At 36.2% G+C, this 19144-nt stretch overlaps 2 protein-coding genes across 13 annotated transcripts in view; both read left to right on the forward strand.

Moving 5' to 3' along the window:
* LOC123548559 (ras-responsive element-binding protein 1-like) overlaps window positions 1–6165 on the forward strand; it is a 60528-nt gene extending 54363 nt beyond the window's left edge. For all 6 annotated transcript variants that reach the window (XM_053546182.1, XM_053546180.1, XM_045335911.2 and 3 more), the window contains 5 exons: window positions 36–209; window positions 512–1690; window positions 2204–2344; window positions 2849–3069; window positions 3568–6165. In XM_053546182.1, coding sequence (XP_053402157.1) covers window positions 36–209; window positions 512–1690; window positions 2204–2344; window positions 2849–3069; window positions 3568–3765 — 1913 coding nt within the window. In that variant the 3' untranslated portion in view covers window positions 3766–6165. The remainder of the gene's footprint in view (window positions 1–35; window positions 210–511; window positions 1691–2203; window positions 2345–2848; window positions 3070–3567) is intronic.
* Window positions 6166–16291: 10126 nt separating this feature from the next.
* Window positions 16292–19144, forward strand: part of LOC123548558 (CKLF-like MARVEL transmembrane domain-containing protein 7) — a 42288-nt gene continuing 39435 nt past the window's right edge. For 5 of the 7 annotated variants that reach the window (XR_008371414.1, XR_008371413.1, XR_008371415.1 and 2 more), the window contains exon 1: window positions 16293–16409. The gene's annotated coding sequence lies outside the window, so the exon portion shown is untranslated. Of the gene's footprint in view, window positions 16410–16788; window positions 16807–19144 lie in introns of those variants that run through there. The other 2 variants (XM_045335910.2, XM_045335909.2) reach the window with 2 other exon arrangements.

Consider the following 19144-nt stretch of genomic DNA (forward strand, 5'->3'; position numbering starts at 1 on the left):
ATTCACTTATTTATGTTTTGGTTTTGTTTTTCTAGGTCAGAAACCATTTAAATGTCCACGTTGTCCAGTAACATTCTCAACCAAGTCTAACCGTGAGCGCCACTTGATCCGGAAGCATGGTGTAAATATGTTGGATCCACTTTCACGTCAAACCATGGATCGTCCGTACAAGTGCCCACTTTGTGTGTTCAGCTCATTCTCTACACAGAGTAAGTAACTTGAAATATTTTAGAGATGATACTTATTAAGGTAGAACTATAAGATGGATATTTTTACTTACCTGGATTTATTATTGAAAAACAGTAAATATTGATATTATCACATTTACCTGAAGTATTTTTCTATTTCAATTTAGTTTACAGTCTTAATTAAACAGCATAATTATTTTGTCTTTAAATTAAAGTATGTTTCAGTGGTGATACAATTTGCCATTTAACAGCTTTATCAGAAAACATTTAGCTGTAAAGTTTGTAGAAAAATTGGTTGTAAAACAAAACCTTTTTGTTCCTAGGTAATCTATTGAAGCACTACAGAGATAGACATAATGGTGCAAATCTTCCAGAAAACATTGCTGACATTGAGAGAATGTCTCCGACGGCAATCAAGGCCGCAACCTTGGAGATGGAGATTAGAGCAAGAGAAAATCCACCTAAAGCAGACGACACTTCCAGTCTCAGTTTGAATACAGAAGAGTACGAGGAGGACTTTGATAACAGTGTTGATTCATCAGAAAAAATGGATGATGACTCTGCTTCCTACACGACTGAGATAGAAATGGGTGATGAAGTTCAAAAGATGGAAAATGTACCTGAAAAACTGGAGAAAAATGATATGCCGCCAGTGATTGAGAAAAAGCCTGCAGCTATGGAACCTGAAGGGCTAAAGATTGCTCCACATCTGTTGATGGCAATGCCAGAACTGAAGAAGATTAGGAACAATGATGATGACTCCAATGATGGATCAGAAAGAAATCTTGAAATTGATGAGCATGAGCAGGCTTTAAGTCCAAACACGATGAAGAAAAATATTGAGAAAATTATTGCGGAACAGAAAGCTATCATTGAACAGAAAGCTCATATGGAGATGAAAATTCAAGCAGAGATTCGAGCCCAAATTGAAATGCAACGAAAGTCGGACAGTCTGTCTGACACAGTATCTCCAACTCCAATGGATGTCAGTCAAGACGCCCTTATGGATCCTAACAAACCATTCACAGGATCCGCAGAGAGAATCATTAATCCTGAGAGAGATAACTATGATGTTGACAAGATTACTGAATGTTGGAAATGTAAGGAAATGTTTCCATCTAGAAAGGTCCTCGTTCGTCATCTTAAGGAACACAACATAGATCTTCCATTCAAATGCTATCTTTGCGACGCCTCCTACGAATTAAGGGTGGACTGTCTCAATCATCAAGCAGATGCTCATGATTCTGACTGGAAAATACTTAAGGAGAAAAATAAAGTTAATGAAATTGAACAATTCTCTCTCCACATGGACAAGGTTGTGGAAAACAACTGCAATAAGCTGGATACTGGCTCTGTGCTAGAGATCCCAGGAACCGGAAATGATGAGAGCAAGATGGAGGTCATCTCGGCAGACTACATGCAGAGGAAGGTTTACTGTTCATTGTGTCCAAAGAGATTCTGGTCGCTGCAGGATCTCCGGAGACACATGAGATCTCACACTGGTAAGTTTTCTCCTCAGACCTTCAAATATTTTAAATATTTCTGTTGTACATGTTGAAACAGGTTTTGAAAACTTAATGACAAACGGTGTATTCTTTCTCAGTTTTAAACCTGAAACAACATTTAGCAGTTGTTCAATGGTTATATAACTAGTTTGGCAACCAGTCTAAGAAAGCAACGTTTCTATTGTTCAATATCAAGACTGTGCATAGAGTCAACCAATCAGATACTGGAATGTTGAAAATGGTCTCTAATTTCCGTTTTATGACCTTGGGCCCAAAACAGCTCCATTTAAGATTTTTGACAGTTTTATTGGGCTTAAGTTCATTATATCTCCAGAAGACTGTTGTGCATATTTTTTCTTAAAAATTCACTGACTTGCTACGGAAACCGTCAAGGCTGCTGTAGTGTGACAATGATGACAGAAAATATAAAATGCATTTCCTTTCATAATTAATGCTGGACATAAAACTGTACAATAATGCATATTTTATGTAATGTCATTTGTATTCCAGGAGAGCGGCCATTTGAATGTGACATCTGTCAGAAACGGTTTACATTGAAACACAGTATGATGCGACATCGTAAGAAGCATGCAGGGGCTCCACCTAGGTCGTTCGATGACGACGACGATTCTAATGGAGTGGAAGAGAAAGGTAACTTAAGTCTTTAAAATTTGGTTAAATTTGCCTTTTGAACTATTTGAGCCGTGCCATGGGAAAACCAACATAGTGGGTATGCGACCAGCATGGATCCAGACCAGCCTGCGCATCCGCGCAGTCTGGTCAGGCTCCATGCTGTTCGCTAACAGTTTCTCCAATTCCAATAGGCTTTAAAAGCGAACAGCATGGAGCCTGACCAGACTGCGCGGATGCGCAGGCTGGTCTGGATCCATGCTGGTCGCATACCCACTATGTTGGTTTTCTCATGGCACGGCTCATTTGTACTAGTACTGGTCATTATACTTGAAGCATCAATATGTTAATAAGCTGTAAGAATTTTCACTACAGTCTGTGTAAAATAAAATTTACAATTGAATCAAGTTACTTGATTGAGAATAGAGATGTTTTCTTTGTTAAAATTAAATTGTGTACTAAATTTATTCCATACATTTGCAGTAAAATAGATTTACATTGAAAAGAGATTTACTTTTCTTTCAGTATCAAGATTAGCCAAGTCGACACCAAATCGAAATGTTACTGTCTATCCATACCCTTCAAGCTTTGCAATGACCACCCCTAGTCACACTGAGGGTACACCAGTGGCGGCAAGCACATACCTCTTTGCTCAAGGACTCAGTGGTGGTCAAATGGTTCTTGGAGGCACAAACATTGGTTCTCTATCACAAACAAGTGGATCTGGTGAGCCAAGCACCTCGAAGGTAAAAATTCTCCCTTTGTAGTGGCTTTGTTGTAGTGAGTTATTTTAGGAAACAATTTCTCTGAAAATAGTTTGTGCTAGTGTAAAAACGATCACACTTTGTGTAGGTAAAAAAAAAAACTGAGCTGGGAGACCAGTCTGACATCTCAGGAATCTGACTGGCTGTTTCGAAATACTGTCTTGACATTAACCAATGGAAAGTTTGAATTCTGAGACTGGTTCCGAAGCTCAAGTTTAATAATATTGGAACCAGAAGACATAAGTTTGATTGGTCTAGGCATTGAGATATTAACCCTGTATAAGTTTTGCCATACATTTGTAAAAAATCTAAGAACTATTTTTCACAAATATAAAAACATGCTTTCGTATTGCATGTTCTATTTTATAATCCAACTTAGTTTTACATTTTTTCAAGTGGCATGCTTTTTCAGTGCCATTAAAAGATGATAATGAAAAATTTGTTACAGAAATGAAAAAAATGCCTTTGTTATTTTTTCAGGATACTTCTTACCGTGATCCCCCCAAAACAACAGCTACAGTGCCGTCTCTGGACAGCATGAAGAAAGAATTCCTCGACTGCAGTGCTGATATGCTGCATAATCTCCTCGGAGTCGAATCCTCCGCCATTGAGAAAATGCTTGATTCTGCCGACTCCAAAACAGCTGCTAAATATCTTGGTCTTGCTGAAGCCTCTTAAGACTGGCTATGAATGATGTATTAATCAAAAACCTGTGTTCAGAACATTTTCTATTGATTGATGAGGGTCTGTGTCAGTTGTTCATATCTTCTGTTGTTTTTCTATGAAGATCTAGGTCTATTGTTCATGCTGACATTGTTTGATGTTAAGTGTAAGTTAAAGATTGACTGCAAAAAATAAAGTATGACTGAATAAAATGTGATTTAATTCTATGTGGTAATATTCATGAAGGTGAATTGAAACGAAAGCAATAAGTTGCTGTAGTAGCGGTTGGTCTTTAAGAACATTTTACATAGAAAAGACTGCTGTTTGTCAAAAGGTACTATGCACACACATCAGTGTTCTTTAAAAAGTTGTTACATGATGAAATAATGAAATAGTTAAGAAAGACTTTTAAGATACATTTTTGTGTTGGCATATATATGATTTATTGCAGGATTTCCAGTTTCTGCAGAAATTTGCACATGTTTTTCCTGTAAAAAAACAATGTCTTTAAATTGGTATTATCTTTGTCACTAAGGTTAGAGAAATTTGTACAAAGTAGTAAATTTTATATATGTAATTTAAGTAATTTAATTCCATTGTTTATAATATTGATTTTAAAAAAAAGATACTTTAAATTCACTTTAAATGCGTGAAGTATCAGCTGTATAGATAAGTATATGTCTTGAATCGTTATTGGTTGTTTATTGATTAGAAATAAACTTGTCTGTAATCAAAAAATAAATATTTATTAAATAAGTCTTTAATTGCTTAGTTAATTCGGTAATAATAGTAATAGAGCTGTATTGGTATTATAAACAGAAAAAAGTCTGGAAGATCTCAAAAACATTTTTTTAGAAAATGTACATGATGAAATATTAGGTATAAATTGTTTTATGTACAAATGTACCAAGAAACTTACATTTTTTGCCCAACATATTTCTATTTTGTGAGTTGAATTTGATTATTTTGTGATTTTTGTTGATAGTATAAAATGCTAATTATATTAGATGTGAAAGTACTATTTGATTATGGTTGAAATTTCATCCATAATTGTGACTGATTGGAGAGGAAAAAATGGCGTGCACATGCTGTTATGAAATAGCACAGAAATAGTGCGGAATTAGAATGGACATTCTCAGTGATTTAAAACAAAATCTGTGATAATTACATTTGTTGTTATTTTCTGTGTTTAGGGGACCATTTATTTTGTGCTCATATTTTTGACATACGTTTACTGATTGTTAATTTTCTATATATATTCTTTGAAGTGAACTTGATTCTGATGTATTTTGTACATAATTTAATTAATAGCAGGAGCTATATTTAATCAAACCAGTGTCGTAAACACCACCCTGTGGAAATGAAAAAGAAAGTGTCTTATTGTTCAAATAGGGAGGTTAATGGAAAGAATAAACTGTACAGTTTCTAAGTGAATTGAAAGATTATGATGCCCTCTTAAAACAGGTTACATAAACGTACCGGGCATGTGGTATTTACATGTGGGATGGTCTGTAGCACTGGTTTAGCTGTTCTTTTCTATAATCAAAGATTGATCTATATATTTTACTAATGTATTGAATATGTTTTGTCTCAAGGAATTGGTTGTACATATATAAGGTATATAAATTTTATTGAATTTGAAGTTTTTGTCTCTAATCATTTTGTATTATGTCAGGTTGTATGGTTGCCAAGGGTGCATTTGTGGACTGGCTTGTAGTTAGTTTTTTTATCTGAATCAAAATGAAACAATGTAAAGGAAAAAACTAAAATGACCGTTGAGTTTTTGTGTAAAATTTGAAATTCTTGTGACCTTTGAGTTTTTGTGCAAAATTTGTAATTCCTCATACCTTTTAGTTTTTTCATAAAATTTGAAATTCTCACTGCGTAAGATTTTATAATTTGAAATGCACATGATCCTTGAATTTGTGTATAAAATTTGTATTTGGAACTTGCATGGCCTTTGACTTTGTATAAAATGAAAGGTCACATATCAGTGTGTGAATTTTGTCTCTTTTGCTATATAAAAGACATCTATTCTTTATTGTTGAAGTGTTTGCAATGAAACGTGTTTTTTTGTGTTTTACCAGATGTGAATATAGTTGGACATATTTTAATTGATGTATGTATATATATATTAATCAATGAAATTACAGAAAATGTGAAAGAAATGTACATTCCATTTGAAATTATTGATAATTGGGTTTTTGGGTTGTGCATATAGCTTTAAATTTGCTGATTTCATTTATTTTGTTTCATAGAATTAGTTTTGGGAATATTTTATGTAAATACATAGTATATTATTTATTTTTCTGCTCTGAATATTATTTCCATGTATATAATCATGTCACCAAGACTATTTTGGGACTATCAGGCTGATCTGAATTTTTCTTTTCATAATAAAAACATGAAAAGGTATCACCTGTTTTGTGTTTATTTCTCACATTTTCAAACAAGGCGGCAGAACATCGTTTTCCAGCCATCGATCTCGAACAGTATTTGTTACCACCCGGACTGAAATAGACAACATTAGAATTATATACAGTACTCAACAAAGATGTTGAGACAAGTAATATGTGAAAGCGATTTTGTCATCAAATTATATCGGTCCTTATAAATTTATTTTAATTTTTAACACAGAGAAGACTTTTAGGGCAGAAATGAATAAGTTATACAGCATTGTTTAAAGCATTTTAAGTCGTTGGTCACAAAGAACAGATTTAAGCTCGACTGATTGAAGTATATGGAGAGGTATCCTACTCAACTCTGCTTCCACACCTTGGTTGCTGTTTGATGCTCCTGTTATTACTTGATGGATTTTCTTCTAACCTAAAATAGTTATTCCTCATCATCAACCACATCATATGAGATGAAGGCCATAACTTGTGCACCAATATTTCATGAATTATCCCACCTTTTTACTTGGAAATTCAGATCTTTGCACTTCCATTTCTGTTACTACTAATGGATTTTTTCCAAACAAGATAGTTGTTCCACTTTATCCCCACATCAAATGACACGAGGTCTATACCTCTGGTACAAATGTTTCTCCCTTTTTAGTGTTCAGAGTGAACTATTTATATAGATGGATGGTCCAGTGTCCATTGTCAACATTTGAACTTTAAACATCTTCTCTGAAACAAATGGTCAGAATTACACCAGCCTTGGCTAGTAGCATCCTTGCAAGGTCCCTTAAGCAATTTTCTTGAAAAGCAGGGCATTTGGCCCCTTTCAGGGGCCATTAGAGCTAAAAATAGAAAAAAACATTTAAACAACAGAAGAACTGCCAGATGGATCTTCATCAAACTTGGTCAGGAGCATCATTATAAGGTCTCTCCTCAAAATATTTCAAAAGGGACACTCAGGGGTGGGGGAGGGGGCCTGTTTGGGGCCACTAGAGCCAAAAAAAAAATAGAAATACATTTAAACAACTCGTGAACCACCAGATGGATCCTCATCAAACTTAGGTTTGTAGCATTCTTGTAAGGTTGTCCCTCAAATTTGTAGAAGTGAAGGCACTTGACCTTTTTAAGGGGCCACTAGAGATATAAACAGAAAAACCTCTAAATGATTTTTTCTCATGAACAGCTAGATGGATCTCCATCAGACTTGGTCTGTAGCATCATTGTAAGGTCCTCTCTCAAATTTGTATCCCTTTGAGAGGCCATTAGAGCTAAAAAAGAGAAATACATCTAAACCTCTTCTCATGAACCGCTTCATGGATCTTCATTGAGCTCGTTTTGTGGCATAGTCTCAAATTTGTTCAAATGGGGACACTTTGCCTTTTTTAGGGACTACTAGAGCTAAAAATAGTTATACATTTAAACAACTTCTGAACCACTTGATGGATCTTCATTATACTTGGTTTGTAATATCAGTGTTATGTTCTTTTTCAGTTTTATTCAGTGGGGACAGTTGACCCTTTTAGGGACTGCTAGAGCTTAAAATAGAAAAACATTTAAATGAACCATTTGATGAATCTTCTTCAAACTTGGTGTGTAGAATCATTGTTATATCCTCTCTCAAATTTCTTCAAGTAGGTCTTCTTAGCCCCTTTGAAGAGCCACTTGAGCATTAAATAGAGATACTTTAAACTTCTTCTCGTCAACCGCTTAATGGATCTTCATCAAACTTGGTCTGTAGCATTCTTGTAAGGTAAGGTCCTCTTAAGATTTGTTCAAATGGGGGCACTTGGCTCTGTTATGTGGCCACTAGAGTTAGAAGTAGAAAAATAACCTTTTAACAACTTCTTCTCATGAAAGGCTTGCTGAATCTTCATCAAACCTGGTCTGTAACATCTTTGTAAGGTCCTCTCTCATTGTTTTTCAAACAGGAGCACTTGGCCCTTTTAAAGGGCCCCAAGAGGTAAACATAGAAAAAACCTTTAAACAACCTCTCTTGAACTGTTTGGTGGATCTTCATCAAGTTTTGTCCATAGCATCATTGTACGGCACTCTTCCATCAAATGGGGGTAGGTTGCCCCTTTAAGGGGCCAACAGAGCTAAAAAAGAAAGCTTTAAAACAACAGTTTACTATTCATGAACCGCTTGATGGATCTCCATCAAACTTGGTAAGTGAAATAATTTTATTAATAAGGTAATCCTCCCTCAAATTTGTTTAAATGGAGGGACTTGACAGGTTTCTGTTTTTGTAGGCTAAACACAGATCTTACCAATCATGATTCACTATGTCATATGTATATTCAAGGTCAAATAGTCATGGTCGGGTGAGCTAATTTGGGCCAGTATGGCCCTCTTGTTACTTAGAATTTTAGGTTAATTTTGATGAATTTTATCTATATCTTGCTTAAGTTCATTTAGACTTACAGTTGTTCCATACCGTCACCTTCATTATATGACACAAGGGCCATAATTCTTGCATCAATATTTCATGAATGCTGCCTCCTTTAAACTTCGAATTTCAGGTTAATTTTGCTGCACTTTCACTATATCTTTATTACTTCTTAATGGATTTGATTCAAACTCAAAACAGTTGTTCCACATCATCACCAACATCAAATGACACACAGTTTTTAGCCTTATACCGATTTTACATGAATTAGAATTTCAGGTTCATTTTGACGACTTTTCAGTTAATCTCGTTTAATACAGAATGGATTAGACTCCCTACTTATAATTAGCCTCATGATATCACACATGTTGCATCACTCTTGCAGAAATATTCCATAAGTGATGTCCCTTTCATTCCAAGGTAATGATTTGATGCACTAACATTCTATCTCTTATATCACTAAATATATTTTACTCGGACTTAAACGTACATCCACATCAGAGATTTTAAATGATAAGGGATGACTACAGCTTCCATAGCTATACCCTGTTTCACTATCTGGTTTCAAAATAGTTGAGCGCTCTTTCTCCGGTGACAGCTTTTGTTTTAATATTGGGACAATTCTGAAGTTATTTTCTACTTGCCTTCAGACTTTTAAAGGGGAACTGTGTAACAGATCCATACAGAGTACTCTTGTCAACAATAATACTGTTTCCAACCTACATTGTTGTGAGGCACTGTTCCTCTGTGAAAATAAACTAAGTGATAAAATGGTGAACTCAATTATCTATAGTGTTATGGGACAATTGTACCAAAAACTGATTAAACAAGCATAGTTCCTGTGGTGTTGAAATCAATCCAGTAGAGGGGAGACAACCATTTACATGACATGTTTTTTCAAACTGCACCAATTACTCCCCTTAGTGGTACATATTGATTGTAGGCACTATCTGGTCTGGCATGCGATTTTCAAAAATATTGTTTGGTCCTTTATGATGATGGCACACACATATACACTAGTAATTTTTTCCTGGAAAAGCAATTTTGGATATTGAAACTTTTTTAGAATTTAATATTTATTGTTCATTGATTTTACAAATTAATTCTAAATATTTTATAGAATTTTGAAAAAAAATAAAAATTTCAAGTGTCCAAATCTTGCACAAGGAAATAAAATCTAGGAATTCTGATAAAACATTCTTCAAAATCTGTAAATTACATACATAAGGTGGAAATTTAAAAGAAAAAAACAACATTGTTACAGAGTTTGTAAGTCAACTGTATGGGGAGACCACTGGGAAGGAGACTAGCCAATTATATATATCCTAGACCAGAGAATGTTATACTCAATCTTGTAGCATTCAAAATAGGGTGCTCTGGTCTCAGGGTAATTGAAACCACCAATTCTTTTGCTTACCTCCCCTGCACTACAACGAAATAATTCCATCAGCCATATCCTTCTGTCTTCAGTCAAAACGCGAAGTCAATTTGCTGACAAACATCTGTCTTATGCAGCACAGTGCCTTTTCTAGAAATACAAAATTAATAGGCCCAAGGTTAAGATTACAGTGACCTCTAACCTAACCCGGAAAGTTCATAGCATTAGGAGTAGGGGCGCCTGGAACCCTAACTTTTAGAGTGGGGGTGGGGGCAGCATGTAGTTTGGCCCCCAAACTTTTGACCAAAAACTTACTTTTCTCAGGAAAAAAGTAGATAAAGCCAATTTGGGAGAGCATTAGATGTACTAATATGGCTTTGATGTGATGTCTATTGTGACTAAGGGGGAAGAACGTTTTTGGAAGTTTCTTTTGGTTGTCCAAATTTTTTTAGGGAAAATCTGGTAGGTTAAGCTTGCCATCACCTCCCCACCACCCACCCTCTGTTGGCTCCCCCCCCCCACCCTCTGTTGCTCCCCCATCCACCCTGTGTTGGCTCCCCCACCCACCCTGTGTTGGCTCCCCCACCCACCCTCTGTTGGCTCCCCTACCCACCCTCTGTTGGCTCCCCCGCAACTTTGAGTTCATTCCTATGTCACTGCAGTTTCCAATCAAGAACTAGAGAACAATTGCCCTTTAAAACTAAAATTCATACATTGACTTTCTGTGCTTAGAAGTTGTCATCTGCATTATTTTAGTCATAGGTCAAAGGCAAAGGTTACAGTAGTCACAAGGTTGACAACTGTTTTCCATCAATAACTGGAGAACACTTAAGCCTACAGCTGTCAAACTTCATAGGATGATTGCCTGTGATCAGAAGCTGACCTCTTCATTATTTTTGGGCCAAAGGTCAAGGTCACAGAAATCTCAAGGTTGACAACTGTTTCCAGTCAATAACTGGAGAACACTTGAGCCTACAGAAGTCAAACGTTGGGATTATTGCAAGTGGCCAAAAGATGAATCCTGTTATTTTTAGAGCAAAATGTCAAAGGTCAAGGTCACAGTGACACCTTACCTTCAAATAAAGAACTAGAGAACACTTGTGCTTCAAACTTCATATGGTAATTGCTTGTGGTAAGAAGATGACCTCTACATTAGGCCTAAAACAAAATTCTTTGTTTCCGGTAACATGCGCAAAAAAATTAGGGTAGGTAGGTCGGAAATTTTTACTTTTTTTATTAAGGGAGACTTTTTATGTTCCCCTCCCCCTCCCCACCACTCTCCCCCCACCCGCCCACTGGGAGAGACATATTGTTTTTGCCCTGTCCGTCCGTCTATCCTTCTGTCCGTCCATCACACTTCATTTCCTATCAATTACTGGAGAACCATTTGACCTAGAACCTTCAAACTTCATAGGATGGTAAGGCTGCTGGAGTAGACGACCCCTATTGCTTTTGGGGTCACTCCATCAAGGAGCGCCTGAACATTGAAAACCATTTCTGATCAATAACTTGAGAACCACACTTGACCCAGAATGTTGAAACTTCATAGGATGATTGGTCATGTAGAGTAGATGATCCCTATTGATTTTGGGGCAACTCTGTTAAAGGTCAAGGTCACGGGGGCCTGAAAATTGAAAACCATTTCCAATCAATAACTTGAGAACCACTTGACCCAGAATGTTGAAACTTCATAGGTTGATTGGTCATGCAAAGTTGATGGTCTCTATTGATTTTGGGGTCACTCTATGAAAGGTCAAGGTCACAGGGGCCTGAACATGGAAAACCATTTCCAGTCAGTAACTGGAGAACCACTTGACCCAGAATGTTGAAACTTCATAGGATGATTGGACATGCAGAGTAAATAACCGCAATTGATTTTGGGGTCACTCTATTAAAGGTCAAGGTCACAGGGGCTTGGACATGAAAAACCGTTTCCAGTCAGTAACTTGAGAACCACTTGACCCAGAATGTTGAAACTTCATAGGATGATTGTTTGTGCAGAGTAGATGACCCCTATCAATTTTGGGTCACTCTGTTAAACATCGAAGTCACAGGGGCTGAATATGGGAAACCATTTCCGATCAATAACTTGAGAACCAATTGACCCAGAATATTGAAACTTCATAGGATCATTTAACATGCAGAGTAGATGACCCCTATTGATTTTTGGGTCACTCTATTAAAGGTCAAGGTCACATGGGTCTGGTCATGTAAAATCATTTCAAGAACTGGAGAACCACTTGACCCAGAATGTTGAAACCTTATAGGATTATTGGACATGCAGAGTAGATGACCCCTATTGAATTGGGGTCACCTGGTCAAAGGTCAAGGTCACAGGAGCCTGAACAATAACTTGAGAATCACTTGGCCCAGAATGTTGAACTTAGTGGGATGACTGGACATGCCAAGTAGATGATCCCTATTGCAGCCAACCATCAGTGTCTCTTTGACTTTCGCTCCTGTCCCCATTGGCTTCTTGCCTATATGACTATGCATTGGGGGAGACATGCGCTTTTTTTACAAAAACATCTTCTAGTTGGAAATTATTTTTGTGTCAAAAAATGAATACAGATAAGGGGGTTATGCCAGCCGCCTTTTATGGCTTTAGTTCTTCAATCCTACCAGGACTGAACAGTTTTGATAGCTGTTCTCTGGCCTGTTTCGTAGGGCCCTTAAGGGTGTTTCTCTTGTTGCTCTGTCTTCTGAAAAGACGGTACATTGAGTACATATGTTTTTGGTTCTTAAGGTTTGCTTTTTATATATTTATATATACACAAGCAATTTTGTGTTTTACATGCCATGCCTTTTTGTTTCAATTACATGTGTTAGAGATTCACCTGCGGGGATTACTTTTATTAACACTGTCCCTTATCTTTGGAACATGGTGGGGGTAAGAGTCAGAGGTTGGGTGCACACCATAAACCGGTTTAAGCTCCCCAGTGGTGTTTTTACCACTGACGGTTCCAAGGTGTTGCCCCACTGTGTTCCTTTGTTTGTTCGTTTTGTCCTGTGTGTTTGTGTGTGTTTTTGTGAGTGGTGTGCACGTCTACGTGCTGTGGGTTTCATTTTGTGGAGGCTGCGTTTTTGGACTTGGCATTCCCTATTTGATATTTGTCTTTGTTTTTTTAGAGCATCAGTTAGTTGATTTCTTAAACATCACTGGCCATGTTTAATGCATAAAAGGTGCATGAATTCTTTCCGCTTTGAAGCCGTCAGGGTGTGGAACAGCCTGCCAAATGACATGCATACTGTGGATATTTAATGTATAGACTTTGTCAGGCTTGTCCGCACCTGAACAGGCACCAAGTGTATGTGTGCTATGTGTAGCTAGCCAGTCTGCTTGCCTTTTGTTGTCCTGCTTGTGCTTATTTTTTCATCTTTTGTCTCCACTTAGTTAAACCTGCGTCTGTGTCTTTGTTATGCTTTTTATGTTGCTTTTGTTTTATTTCTCTAAACCATTTTGCATGAGTGTTAGCATATCTGTTGCATTTTTGTCTGTCTGCTTAAATAGTTTATGCATAATGTAATTTTCTCTATCTGCATGATTAAGATAGAAACTTTCATTGTATACTACAAGTATCGCCATCCTACCATAAGTGCGGCATTGTGTAGGCATTACATGTTGACAGTAATGCGCGTGTGGACAGGCCGTACAGCTTACAAAGCCTGCGTTTTAATGTTCTATACATGCTGCATCTGTTTCCAATATAAATACTACCGGTAGTTGTATGGTTTGTTAGATTCACTGTATGTATATACACATGATACCAAACTATATACTGTAAACCTGTAAAAACCATAAAAAAATCTGTTTTTCTTATCTAAATAAGCTTTTCTTGTATACTCGGGTTGATCACACACTTGTGCCCTTTGTGCTTTTTCTATTTCCATAGAGAAGCCTATCTGTTGTCAACTGGACGAGTAGACTGGTTGGGCAGATAAGACATTCAAACGTCAGTAAGAGCCAGGTGTTCTGGTCACCTTGGAGAACGTCACTATCCCTTACGGAAATATTATAGTTTGCCGCGAACACTTGCTGTGATCATGCAGCGAATATCCGGCGAACATGCCGCGAACACTTTTGATACAATTGGTATAATTGTTCGCGGGATATTCGTTTGGTGTTCACTTTTCACATGCAAATTAGTTTTGCCGCAAACAAGTTGCCGCGAACTTCCCGTGAACAAGTAGCTGTGAACTTCCCGCGAACAAGTTGCTGCGAACATCCCGCGAATTAGTTGCTGTGAACATGCCGCGAACTAGCTGAAAACCATCTCTACAGAAATTGTGTACAAAAACGCATGGACAGAAAAAGTGCAAAAACAAATAAATTAATAGGAATCAGGGATATAAATTTATTGAATAAACATGAACACCGAGGTTGTAACAAAGTCAAATTGTCAATGTCTCAACTTTTTCATATATTTGGAGCATTAATGATAAAATATGTTTGAATTTTAACTGTTACTTGTCAGTTCAATAACAGTGTCTGAGTGCATGTATTCATTTCATCCAAATGTTTTTTCTTCACACTGCTTATAGGTTATACGTATCACTACAAATCTGTCATAGTTTTACATGTTAATTATCAGACTTATGAAGCTTAGAAATTGTCAAAATAAGGTAGTTTTATATTTCTTTTTAGATAATATGATATAGCTCTGCAAAAGGTTAAGGTTTAGCAGTATATCACAAAACAACAGATTTTTTTAGTAAATGAACAGCACCATGACAAACAACTTATCTGTCCAATACATGTTTTACTGTTCTGTCCCACAGAGTTGGATACTTAAACTATTCTTAATGAGTTGTCCCCCTTTAAATAAGAATACCATTTGTAAAGTAAAAATGTAAACAATTGTCAAAAACGATGTTTTACCTAGTTATGTAAAGTTTAAATACTCGCACGATGTTGCAAATGCATCAAAACGAAGACCTGTAACAGCTTTTAATAAATGGTGAGTTTTTAAAGGCGCTGAACTGTCCAGAAGTGTGGCCCCTTCATGCAGTCCCTTTCCGGAATTCAATACATATATCAGCAAATTGACAATGGTTTTGTAGAATAATATAAATGTTTTATATGCTAATAAATTTTCATGTAAAACAATGCTTTCTTTCTATGATTTGATGATGTTCGAACTTTTTTCTCCAAAACATGGACCTAAACCTTAAGCATATATCTATTTCATTTTCAAAATTCCTTATGTTTATTGAGATATATGAGTATAGATATTAAACATAAATTTTCTGACTTACCACAAAAAAGTATATATTCCTATCAGCCTCTAAGAATCACTTATGAAAACTGTCTGTAATGCAGACAGATTTCCCTCTAAACATGTTCAGAATATCTGGTTGTAATTAACTTATCAGACTCATACTGTGACCTTACAGATAATGTTACGAATTAATTGATCTACAATTACCTGCTCCTATAAAAGCTCTTCAGTAACAGTTTACCAAAGGATTATAATCTTCTAAGTTCCTCTCGCGAACATGCCGCGATCATTGCTCTTCCTGCGAATATCCCGCGAAGTAGTATGAAACCAATCGCGGCATGATCGCGGTAGCAGCGAATATCCTGCGAATACTTCCTGTGAATAGGTATGTTCGCGGCATGTTCGCAGCATGTTCGCGGCATGTTCGCAGCTTTTTGTCCATTTCGTAAGGGTGTGTTTACTCAGTGTTTGTGCTCTTTATGTTGTTTGCTTCTAAGCATGTAACTGTAAATATGTTTTATCTAATTAAGTTAGTCATTGTTTCTTTGTGCTAATCCACTTTTATATAGTTTTAATGCTTACTATTTTTATGTTCTATAAATTTGTTATGTTTAAATATGTCTTTGGATTATTATAATAGCTATATATCAATAATTACTATTATTTTTATGTTTTCATGAAATTATTTGATACATTTGAGCTGTGCCATGAGAAAACCAACTTAGTGGGTTTGCGACCAGCATGGCCAGATCCAGACCAGCCTGCACATCCACGCAGTCTGGTCAGGATCCATGCTGTTCGCTTCAATTAGAGAAACCGTTAGCGAACAGCATGGATCCTGACCAGACTGCGCGGATGCACAGGCTGGTCTGGATCCATGCTGGTCGCAAACCCACTATGTTGGTTTTTTCATGGCACGGCTCCATTGTTATTTTGTCTTATGTATACCTTAAATCTTTCATAGAAATTACTTGTTTTTATCTAAATCTCTTAATATCTTACAATATATGTTTAAACATGCTTAGAGCACTTATTATGTTTTCCTTTTTAGCTGCTTTATCATTGTTAATCTCTGTTATATATATGTTTGTCGGAAAATAGCTCATGAGCTAATGTTAATTTGTTATATTGTATCCGACGTAAAATAAAGCTTCTTGTATCTTGTATCTTGAGTACTTTGATGTCTATTTTCCACAAGAGTAACCCTTCCTGAATTTATTGACTTCCGGTTGGAATATTTACAATTTTCGGACATTTTTCGTAAACATTTTGAGGTATATTTTCATTTTTTACTTAAAATGTTGATTGCCTGTGTCTTGTGTAGTTTTTATCTGTGACAAAGTCAATTGGGCTATCATAAAAAAGAGTTTATAAGTACGCATTCTGTTAAATGGATCAGAAAAAGGGAAGAATGTCTTACAGCTTGCATAAAAATTGTCTACATGGGAAATTGGAAAACTATTTTTAGAAACGCCTCATTGCCAAATGACATTTAACATAATTTTCTTACCAGAAAATTAAAACTTTGTGTTAGTGATAGGTTTTTATTTGTTTTAACATTTGACAAAATTTCAGTCTAAGACTTAAGAGTCATTAAGCTTAGGTCTACTGTACTAAATTTTACTCTAAATTGAGTAAATCTTCCTTCAACAGGCCAGCAATGTGGATAATGTAATTTTTAAAACTTCTTATCAGGATAGAAGGGTTAATCTTTGTCAATACACACACGCCTTCGACTTGTTTCCTTGTCATGTTTATGACATCTTTTGAGAAGGGGTATGGAGCTAGTCAGGTCAGAGAGATGGCCTGTTTGCACCAGGCTGCTTTGTTTGAACCAGACTGATCCAGTTGACCCATAACATGACATGTACACATATGCCAAATGAACCATACTTGTCATAAATATCAAATTGTGTTGAAAGACTTGTTAAGATACGTGCTTAGAAACACATTCGCAATCTTGTTTTGGTGTGTACGTTTACTTCTGAGTGTGTACTTCATCTTCAGACAAGCTATATAAGCTGCCTTGATTAGATTTTTGCCGCAGAAGGAAGAGAATATAAAACAGATTTAGAACTGACTGTAAAGCAGGAGATACTTGCATCGATTTTATAAATTATAGTAATTTTCAACTTTTATACGTTATTTTGCTGTGTTTCATCAGTTAGCCGCCATTTTGCAATTTTCTCAGCTGTATTATGACCATGTGACTGAAAGTAGCCATTTAATGCTGGCAAAAGCAGGGAGATAATCTAAGGTAGAAAAATATTGCCATATTTTTAGTTACGGAAGTAGGAGGGTACGAATATGCGGTTGCATCTCAAATCAGCGGAAGTCAGTAGGTTTTCTTCCTCCTTTATCTCTCAGATTTTACAAATGACCGAAATAAAGATTTTTCAACAGTTACATTTTTTCTTTATTTTAAGAATTTTGTAAAATCTGTGGTGACATAAGTGTACAAAATAATGTACCTGTTTGCAAAGCGATTCGCAGATTGTTGTAAGTGTCAAATTCATTGAAATGTAGTTGCATTGCATAAGTAAAAGTTCAGTAAACCATAAAATGTCCTTACCATGAAGCGAATATCCACATAATGATTGTTTCTCCTCTTTTAAAACCAAACAACCATGCATCTCTTGATTTATTGTTCATTAGGCCTATGTATACATGTCTTATGGGTCAGTTGAACTAGCCTGGTTCAAACGAACCAGCTTGGTTCAAAAAGGCCATCTCTCTGACCAGCTAGTAACCTGTTCGCACCTATTTTTGCAATACTAAGGGAATAAATGAATAAAGGAAAGAAAAAGAATATTATGTTGCTATTATTTCCTATTAACTTCGTAAACCTTTTCTTTTCCACTATTATTTCAAGCAGAAAATCATTTTTAGCTCGACTATTCGAAGAATAGTCTAGCTATTCTACTCACCCTGGCGTCGGCGTCGGCGTCGGCGTCGACGTCACACCTTGGTTAAGTTTTTGCATGCAAGTACATACAGCTATCATTTAAAGGCATATAGCTTTGAAACTTATTTATTCTTTTTCTAGGTCAATTACCAACCTCACTGGGTCAAGTTCCATAACTCTAACATGTATTTTGAGCAAATTATGCCCCCTTTTGGACTTAGAAAATTCTGGTTAAAGTTTTACATGCAAGTTACTATCTCCAAAACTAATGCAGATATTGAATTGAAACTTCACATGTGTCTTCGGGGTTATAAAACTAGTTGATAGCACCAAGTCCCATAACTCTGACCTTCATTTTGGCCAAATTATTCCCCCTTTTGGACTTAGAAAATTCTGGTTAAAGTTTTGCGTGCAAGTACATACAGCTATTACTAAAAGGCATATAGATTTAAAACTTATTTATTCTTTTTCTAGATCAATTACCTACCTCACTGGGTCAAGTCCCATAACTCTGACATGTATTTTGGCCAAATTATTTCCCCTTTTGGACTTAAAAAATTCTGGTTAAAGTTTTACATGCAAGTTACTATCTCCAAAACTAATGCAGATATTGAATTGAAACTTCACATGTGTCTTCGGGGTTATAAAACTAGTTGATAGCACCAAGTCCCATAACTCTGACCTTTATTTTGGCCAAATTATGCCCCCTTTTTGACTTAGAAAATTCTGGTTAGTTTTGCGTGCAAGTACATACAGCTATTACTAAAAGGCATATAGATTTGAAACTTATTTTTTCTTTTTCTATATCAGTTACCGACCTCACTGGGTCAAGTCCCATAACTCTGACATGTATTTTGGCCAAATTATGCCCCCTTTTGGACTTAGAAAATCCTGGTTAAAGTTTTACATGCAAGTAACTATCTCCAAAACTACTACAGATATTAAATTGAAACTTCACGTGTGTCTTCAGGGTTATAAAACTAGTTGATAGCACCAAGTCCCATAACTCTGACATGTATTTTGGGCAAATTATGCCCCCTTTTGGACTTAGAAAATCCTGGTTAAAGTTTTGCGTGCAAGTACATACAGCTATTACCAAAAGGC

The sequence above is a fragment of the Mercenaria mercenaria genome, chromosome 6 (genome assembly GCF_021730395.1).
Source record: "Mercenaria mercenaria strain notata chromosome 6, MADL_Memer_1, whole genome shotgun sequence".
NCBI lineage: Eukaryota > Metazoa > Mollusca > Bivalvia > Venerida > Veneridae > Mercenaria > Mercenaria mercenaria.